Raw genomic sequence first — 9,415 nt, 5'->3', positions numbered from 1 at the left:
TTTTTGATTTATTGTAGAGATGAGGTCTCGCCTGCCCAGGCAGGTCTCGAACCCGCGGGCTCAGGCAATCCACTCACCTCAGACTCCCAAAGGCGTGGGATTACAGGCTGAGCCACTGAGCCCAGCGAGTTTGGAAATCTTGAAGCAAGGTTTATATCAGTTGCCAGAGTCCCCATGAATTCCATTATACCAAGCTGCCTTTGATTTGAAGTCAAATCAAAGCAAAACAATACCCAAATAGTGGAAACTTCATGAGCAAGGAGCAGTAAGGAGGAGACCAGGTAATGAGCAATGAACAGAGAGCTCTGAATCTCTCAATATAGGAATTTTTATTTATTTATTTATATTTTATTTTTTTATTATAAAGATGTGGAGTACAATGCAGGGTTAGGTATACAAACATTGATTGTGCAGGTACCCTTGTTGCTGAGGCATGCCCCTCCCTCCCCTAGCAGTTTCCCTCAACTGCCAATCCTACCTCCCCCCGGCCCCCAGAAATTTTTAAATCCTGGAATTGCTGGGTGTGCGCAGGCCTCCCTGCAATCTGAGATGCCAGTGCAGTCTTGGTACCCTCTAGTGGAAGTTTCCTGCATTCACACAGCTTCCCTTGCTTCAGCCCCAAAGAGTTGGGAAGGAAGCCCTCACTCAGTCACTGGACAGCAACCCAAAAGAAGGGTCAGCTGGAAGATAGACTTTATATGTCCGGGTCCATGGAAAGTAGAGGAAGAGATACAGATTAGAAAGAATATGTGCCGGCCAGGCGCGATGGCTCATGCCTATAATCCCAGCACTTTGGGAGGCCAACATGAGAGGATTGCCTGAGCCCACGGGTTGAAGACCAGCCTGGACAACTTTGTGAGACCCTGTCTCTACAATAAATCAAAAAATTAGCCGGGCATGGTGGTGCATGCCTGCAGTCCTAGCTACTTGGAAGACTGAAACAATAGACTCTTGAGTCTAGCAGATTGAGGCTGCGTGGTGACCACGAGCAGGCCACTGTGCTCCAGCCTGGGTGACAGAGCGAGACTCTGAGTCAAAAAAAAAAGAAGAAGGAATATGTGCCAAGCACTTGGTTCACAAGGCATCCTCCAAAAGAGCCATTGTCAGTACATATGTAAGCTCAGGCCTTTGTGCATTTTGTTTTTGTTTTGTTTCAAGTTGGAATCTCACTCCGTCTCCCAGGCTGGAGTGCCATGGCACACTCAATGGCCACCCCAGTGTCAACCTGTTGGGCTCAGGTGATGTTTCTGCCTCAGCCTTCCAAGTAGCAGGAACTACAAGTACATGTTACCATGCCTGGTTATTTTTTTTTTTTTTAATTTATTGTAGAGATGAGGTCTTGCCAAGTTGTCTGGGCTGGTTTCAAACCTGCGGTCTCAGGCAATCCACTCGCCTCAGCCTCCCAAAGTGTTGGGATTACAGGCCGAGCCACTGAGCCTGGCCTGTGCATTTTGAATAGGTGCTCAATACACAACACATGAGACTGTGAGCTTTTAGCGCTCTGGAGACTTTTTTTTTTTTTGTAAGTATAATTTCCATTTTATTTTTTCCCAGATAGTTGTTCTCCAGTCCTTAAGGATTCAGCTCCTTACATGGGCTTTGGTGGAGGCCGTGGGGCAGCACCCGCAGGTCTGAATCGGGGTGGGGGTGTCCGGTCCTTGCGGGCTTCACGAGACCGATTCCTCACCACCTTGCTGTGGATGGCACAACTCACGCAGTAATGCAACTTCACATATAGCTTGGGAAGCACATAGGCATCGAAGACACTCGCTTCAGAAATGTCCCTGACAGCTGCGGCCTCCACTATGTTTCGAATGACGAACTTCTTAATAGCCTTATCCTTGGGCACGCATCGGGCGCAGTTCGTGCAGCGAATGGGCTGCACGTGGCCGCGGCCCTTTTTGGCACGACCATTGTTCCTTCTTTTCTTTGTCATCTTGGATGCGAGGACCAGAGAGACGAGACTTTTTTTTAAATGGGAAAAACGAGTAATCAGAGCTGCAAAGTGACTTTGGGCAATGTGATATGCCCAAGGCCACATGGCAAATCAATGTCGTCAGTGGTGGGTCCAGAATCCATGTCTCCTGCCTCCCAATTCAGAAGTCTTTTCACTATATATCTTTTCATTTGCTGGTTTAATGGTTTTAGTCCTAAATTGGTGTGCATGTAAGAACATGGGGGCTGTAGGTATAACCAGGGAATTTTTTTAAACTTCATCTGCCCACAATCCAGACACTTTTCATTCTTTCATTCGACACATATATGGAGTGCCTATTATTGCCACATCACTAGGCATCACTTATCAAGTCTGTAGACCCTTTCACAAGATACTCCAACATAGGAGAAGGGGCTCCCAGGTTCCTGGAACTGCATGCCTACAGCCCTCCAGGGCACTCCTGGAGCTTCTTTCCCAAGTTTCCAGCACTAAATTATTAGATTTATTTCTGTCTCCCTCCCTCTGTAGAGGTAATCCCAGAGAATGGAAGTGGGTTAGAAACAGATTACTCTGATCCAAGAGCTTTGCTCTCTCCTCCCTAAATATGGTGCGGGGGGGGTGGGGTGGGGGTAGTCACAAATAGCCTGAAATTCCCTTTTAGGATTATTACTTGATTGAGCCATCTGGGGTGAAAGTGGAGCAAGAAGAGGTGAGGAATTAACTCTAGTCCTAGCTTGAGCAGTGGGATGCGTGGGCTTCTCTGGTTGAGCGAGGATGAGCAGTATCTCTTCCTAAACCTGCCTTTAGAATAAGGAATCTAGGGCAGGCAGAAACTGGTGGAGGAAAAGGTTTTATCACCAGCAGCAGGGGTGAGTGGAAGGATGGACGGGAAGGAACAGCAGCCAAGAATAAGGAATTATTTGGGGGCTTGGAAACTTCCTGCATTTAGCTTCAACAAAGGGGAGAACTTCTCTCAGGGGGAGAGTTGACATGCTGGGCTTCCTGTGGATTTCCAGTTCATATCCCCAGCTGGAGCTCTCTTACTTCGGGGACACTGCACAGAGGTGGACTCCCAGGGCAGGGATGTTATCTATGTCCAGCACCAATAGCAGTTACACTTACCAGGATTCTGCTAGTACTCCATATACCCCTTTTGGGGCTATCATGGGGCTTGGAAGCAGGGTCTATAACTAGCCAGAGTGGAACCATGTATTAACTCGCTTAATAATTTAATGACAATTCTGTAAGTTAGGTACTTAATTATCCCCTTTCTATATGTGAGGAAAAGAGGTGGAACTTGGATGTAAACTGATGCCCTATATAGCATTTTTGTTTTTTGGAGACAAGTTTGAGTGCAGTGGTGTGATAATAGCTCACTGCAGTCTTGAACTCCTGGGTTTAAGTGATACTTCAGCCTCAGCCTCCTGAGCTATATCTTAGCAGGCGCATGCTTGGCAAATTTATTTTTTATTTTTTTGTAGAGACAGAGTCTCGCTATGTTGCCCGGGCCAGTCTTGAACTCCTGGCCTCAAGCGATCCTCCCACCTTGGCCTCCCAACATGCTGGGATTAAAGGTATGAGCCGCTACGTTTGGTCAAGGAACTATAACATTCTTTTTTTTTTTTTGAGTCAGAGTCTCACTCTGTTGCACAGGCCTGAGTGGCAATGGCACGCTGCTCATCATCACTGGAGCCGCGACCTACTGGGATCAGGCAATCCTTCCTCCTCAGTCTTCCAAGTAGCTGGAACTACAGGCGTGCGATACCACGTCTGGCTAATTTTTTGATTTATTGTAGAGACGAGGTCTCACCAAGTTGCCCAGGCTGGTCTCAAACCCCTGGACTCAAGCAATCCTCTCACCTTGGCCTTCCAAAGTGCTGGGATTACAGGCTTGAGCCACCGTGTCTGGCTATAACATTCTTAACTACCATGTCAGAGCCATATATAATCAAGTTGAGTGACAAAGAAGCTTTGCTAACATTGTTGACTAAAGATCAGTTGAGAGTATTTCTCAGAAAGTAGTATTCTTGTTTCTTCTGTGGCACCTTAGCTTGAATACTTCTTTTGCTTTCCATATTCTCGTTCCAGGGAGGGGGAAGGGAAGTACAATATAAACACATGGCAAGTCTATTACTTCCTTCAATCCAAGTACTATATTGTTCAGAATTAGATTCTTCCAATTCTCCAGAAGAATTTTCCTTGTTCAAATGAGCTGTACTTCTTCTAGAATGTAAGTTATTAGGCAGAATTTCAGAAGTTTCCATTTTTGATGTCATCTGCCCCTGGGAGGGAAGAAAATGTAAAGTATTTCACTGCTCCTGGGGGGGTGGGGAGGGTCTCCTCTGCTTTGGGCCCCATTAAAAAGTTTCAATAGGCCTGAGCCTGAGGGTTCGAGACCCGCCTGGGCAGGCGAGACCTCATCTCTACAATAAATCAAAAAATTAGACAGGCGTGGTAGCGCGTGCCTGTAGTTCCAGCTACGTGTAAGGCTGAGGCGGAAGGATCGCCGGAGCCCAGCAGGTCGAGGCTGCGGTGGCTGGGAGCAGCCACTGCACTCCAGTCTGGGTGACAGAGTGAGACTCCAACTCAAAAAAAAAAAAGTTTCAATAGGACAACAAAGGATTCCAGGAACCCCCTGTATTTGGGAAAACAGGAAACCAACTTTGCTTTCTGCCTCATCATATTCCTTTTTTTGCATTGGAGTCTCACTCTGTTGCCCAGGCTGGAGTGCAGTAGCACGCTCACGGCTACTACAAACTCGACCTGCTGGGCTCAGGCGAATCTTCTGCCTCAGCTTTCCAAGTAGCTGGAACTACAGATGCGTGCTACCACGCCCGACTTATTTTTTGATTTATTGTAAAGATGAGGTCTCACCCAGTTGCCAAGATTGGTCTCCTATCCCTGGGCCCAGGCAATCCTCTTGCTTCGGCTTCCCAAAGCACTGAGTTTATAGGTTGAGCCACTGCATCCAGCCCTCATGTTCTGTTTTATTTATTTTTTATTTTTTTAAGTCAGAGTCTCACTCTGTCACCCAGGCTGGAGTACAGTGGCATGCGTGGCCACTGCAGCATCGGCCTGCTGGGCTCAGGCGATCCTTGTGCCTCAGCCTTCTAAGTAGTCATACTCTATTTTCTAAGGAATAGAGCAGATAGACAGGAGTCTGTTAATAAATAATTAGATATCACTCATTTAAATGTTTAATAATTTATATATATTTATACATATATATATATTTAAAATCAGGATCTCACTCAGGTGTCCAGGCTGGATCTCCTGGGCTCAGGTGATCCTCCTGCGCCAGCATTCTGGGTAGCTGGGTCTGTAGGTACGGGCCACCACAACTGGCTAATTATTTTATTTTATTTTTGTAGAAACAGTTTCGCTATGTTGCCCAATCTCAAACTCCTGAGCTAAAGCAATTTACTCGCCTCAGGCTCCAAAAGTGCTGGGATTACAGGCATGAGCAACTGTGCCCGGCCTATATTCTTTAACACATACATACAGTATATAATTTCACATCACTATTAGTGTGTTGTGCTATAGGTTCAATGCGGTTGCTAGAACTTGTGGGAAAATTCTTACCCTGGAAGAATTACAGTCTAATTGAGAAGTTAAGTCAAGACAATACATGTGATCTCCAAACCCAAAGGTAATTTATTTCAGTCCCTTTGATAGTCCTTAGCCTTTGGCTTCTATCTTTGCAGCTTCTCTTGTATGTACACCTATACCTACCAACTCATTACAAAACATTGTAGATAAGTGCCCCATGAGCACTAATAGGCAGAAAAAGGTAATGACCAATGCTAAGTGTGAAAAATGTTTACCATTCAGCAACGTTTACAGTACTGGATTTTCCAGGGTGGTCTCAACATCATGAATCCTTTAAGAACTGAATGTGGGTTGGGCATGGTGGCTCAAGCTTGTAATCCCAGCACTTTGGGAGGCCGAGGTGAGAGTACTGCCTGAGTCCAGGAGTTCGAGACCAGCCTGGACAACTTGGCAAGACCTCGTCTCTACAGTAAATAAAAAAATTAGCCAGGTATGGAAGCGCGTACCTGTAGTTCCAGCTATTTGGAAGGCTGAGGCCGAAGGATCGCCTAAGCCCAGCAGGTCAAGGCTGCGGTGGCCATGCACTGCACTCCAGACTGGGCGTGGCACTGCACTCCAGACTGGGTAACAGAGTGAGACTCCAACTCAAAAATAAATATATAAATAAAACTGAAAGTGGGCTGGGCGCAGTGTCTCACGCCTGTAATCTCAGCACTTTGAGAGGTGGACGTGAGAGGACCGCCTGAGCCAAGCGGTACAGGATCAGCCTGGGCAACATGGCGAGATCTGCTTCTACAACAAATCAAAAAATTAGGTGGGCATGGTGGCGCGCGTCTGTAGTTCCAGCTACTTGGAAGGCTGAGAAAGAAGGATGGCCTGAGCCCAGTAGGTCGAGGCTGCGGTGGCCAAGAGTATGCCACTGCACTCCAGCCTGGGCGACAGAGTGAGACCCCAACTCAAAAACAAAACCAAAACAACAACAAAAAACCTGCATGTGAAGCAGCATATCTTAGTAGTTACGTGCTCCGGTTCTGGAGTTAGACTGCTGGGATTCAGCTCTCAGTTCTGCCAGTTATTAGCCACCTAAACTTAAGTAAATTATGTAATTTCTCTGTGACTCTTTTCTGAAATGACGTATCAGAAATGTTTTTGTCAATCCACGTGTCTTCTGCGTTAGTAAACACAGCACTCAACCTCCTCAACAGTAAAAAAGGATTTCCTTCATACGGCACAGATGGGGAAGACGACCTCGGGTTCAAGGTTACACGGTATACTGAGGTCAGATACACACCCAGAAACGACTCTTTTTCGCCCTCGCAAGTGCCTTCAACGTACTCCAAGCATTGAGGAAAACACCGGTCTCAGAGCTCTCTGACTTCAGAGGGAAATACCCTTTCATTTCTCAACGAATGGAAATAAGCTGCAGCAGAGTGCCAAGCACACAGAAACGCAGCCACCCCAGGCGGCGAGAAAACCTCCTCCGCATGCGCAGCTCGCGCTCCAGCGCTCTCCTGCAGGCGCGTGACATCCGTGCGCTCCATCCCATCCCCAACCCCGCCTCCCTGCGCACGCGCGGCCGCCCTCCACCCTCCCTGCCTCCACGAGGACGTGCGCGTCCTCGCTGCTCACATTTCGGCGGAGGGCGCGCGCCCTGGAAAATTCCACTCCCGGGCTAGCTCCGCCCCGTGCGCCTTCCCTGCTACCCCACGCTCTTCTCACCCTCAGCCTGCATCCCGGCGGCCTTTGCGTGAGCAAGATGGCAGCTCCCGTACCTCGGGTGTTGTCTCGCTTATCCAGGGCTTTGGGCTGGTGGTCTCGGCAGGTGGGTAGGGTCGGGGCCGGCAGGACTCCAGGGGCTGGAAGAGGAGGACATAGTAGAGGGAAGTACTTGCTGTGCAGTTGTCCTTGGTGAGCTGGGACAGTACGATTCGGACCTAGGCCCGGCAAGAGCGTGAGGGGGATGTCGGTGACCCAGCTTCAGTACTGAGTTCAGTGGCCGACTGGGGAGATCCTGGGCAGGGCCGTGAGGGCGAGCGATTTCGTCGGGATTAAGTTTTTCCAGTTTGGCGTGAGTCTGCCTGGAGGAGACAGAAGTAATGACTTGGAAGCTGGGCTCACTTCTCTTCAATGTTTATAAATGTCCTAAATTGAACGGTAGCTGAAATGGAGGGAGTCCCCCCTAGTGTCATTGTCCCTGTCTGAGCAAACGTCGTGATCAGAGAGAAAAGGTCTCCTGGCCTTTAAAGAGCTTATTGGTCAGTTGGGTGCTAAAATGGCAGAATGAGGTTTACACGAAGACTCCCGATAGAGTAAACAAAATGTAATTCGAGCACAAGTGGAGGAGATGCGAGGAAGAGGACCGCTTACGTTTCAAGAACAGCACTCTGCTCATTTCAGTATTGGGTTTGTGTTTTCACATCGGACTGGAAGTTCTCTGAAAGTAGAAGCCTTGTTTAAAAATCAGCTCTGTCCCTAGGAGTTAACATACTACCGTACTGTAGAAAGTACTAAAAAGGAAAGCCTTTAGTAAGTGTGGAGTCATGTTAATAAAGGTCATGAACTGGTTAAGAGACATCGACCAGGTGGGATGGATCAAGTCTGTAATCTCAGCACTGTGGGAGGTTGAAAAGAGAGGATCATTTGAGGCCAGGAGTTCAAGACCAGTCTGGGCAACATAGTGAGACCTCGTCTCTTTTTAAAAAAAAAAAGAGAGAGAGAGAGTCACCCATAAGTGTTCAAGTTCTTTTTTTTTTTTTTCAATCAGACTCACTCTGTCACCCAGACTGGAGTGCAGTAGCACCCTCACAGCCACACAGCCTCGGCCTGCTGTACTTAGGTGATCCTTCTGCCTCAGCCTTCTGAATAGCTGGAACCACAGGTGCGCACCACCACACCCAGGCAATTCTTTTGATTTATTGTAGAGACAGGGTCTCTCCAAGATACTCAGGCTGGTCTCAACCCCATGGGCTCAGGCAGTCCTCTTGCCTCAGCCTCCCAAAGTGCTGGGATTACAGGCATGAGCGACCCAAGCCCCACTAGTGTTCAGGTCCTAATGCATTTTTTTTCCTTGTGTTAATTGTTTTTTAATTGTTCTTGAAGCATTCTTTGGATATGCCTTTTCTGTAGGACTTTGCTTAGAGTGTGTTCAAGATAGTAGGTTTATTTTTTCCAGATTGCCTATGTGCTAACCTTTCCCTCACCTTCCAGCCAGTCCTGGTGACTCAGTCAACAGTTGTAGTTCCAGTGAGAACCAAAAAACGTTTCACACCTCCTACCTATGAGCCTAAATACAAAACAGAAAAGGAGTTTATAGAACATGCCCGGAAAGCAGGATTGGTCATTCCTCCAGAACACTTGGAGCGTCCCATACATCTGGCCTGTACAGGTGAGACGTGGTATTTCTGGGACCCTGATTCAGGCCCCCTTCTGTCAGAGATCTTCTGGAACTTGAAATGACTTGAACTATGATAGATGGCATTTATTTAGACCCTTCTGTCAGAGATCTTCTGGAACTTGAAATGACTTGAACTATGATAGATGGCATTTATTTAGACACTAGATCAGTTTGACCTCAATAATGGTTTACTATATATATGCTATATTTCATGAGGTCACCTTTGAGCTTGTTTTCACACTATTCCTGGAGGGCAAGAGTGAAATTTCCCCATATTGTAGAAGTAGAAACTGAGACTCTGAGAGAAGACTTACATTATTCTATTTTTATTTTAGTGTAACATGGTTCTCTCTACATGGAAGTCTGTTTATTAGTCTCCTTCATATCTGTGATCCTTCTCAATTTTATGTGACCTTAAGATGACTTTTTCTCAACCTTTCAACATTTAAAAAAATTTTTTTCTCTCATTACAGCTAATATCTTTGATGCCTATGTTCCTCCTGAGGGTGATGCTCGCATGTCATCTCTTTCAAAGG

General features: G+C 47.0%; 2 protein-coding genes across 2 annotated transcripts; one reads left to right on the top strand and one right to left on the bottom strand.

Moving 5' to 3' along the window:
- Positions 1–1,523: 1,523 nt before the first annotated feature.
- Positions 1,524–1,967, bottom strand: LOC103255553 (40S ribosomal protein S26). Its single transcript, XM_008053533.2, has one exon. The coding sequence runs from the start codon at positions 1,934–1,936 to the stop codon at positions 1,589–1,591; it is 348 nt and encodes a 115-aa protein (XP_008051724.1). The 5' UTR covers positions 1,937–1,967; the 3' UTR covers positions 1,524–1,588.
- Positions 1,968–7,089: 5,122 nt separating this feature from the next.
- LOC103255552 (39S ribosomal protein L45, mitochondrial-like) lies at positions 7,090–9,409 on the top strand (the record flags this gene model as incomplete). The annotated part of the gene is made up of 3 exons (XM_021710186.1): positions 7,090–7,307; positions 8,693–8,870; positions 9,353–9,409. Coding segments are annotated over exons 1-3 (301 nt in total), but the record flags the coding sequence as incomplete, so codon positions are not given.
- Between the last annotated feature and the right edge of the window lie 6 nt (positions 9,410–9,415).

The sequence above is a fragment of the Carlito syrichta genome, unplaced genomic scaffold (assembly GCF_000164805.1).
Source record: "Carlito syrichta isolate Samal-C Ts95f unplaced genomic scaffold, Tarsius_syrichta-2.0.1 Scaffold288246, whole genome shotgun sequence".
Classification (NCBI taxonomy): Eukaryota; Metazoa; Chordata; class Mammalia; order Primates; family Tarsiidae; genus Carlito; species Carlito syrichta.
The sequence above is the reverse complement of the archived record's forward strand: the minus strand, read 5'-3'. Positions and strand labels throughout refer to the sequence as shown.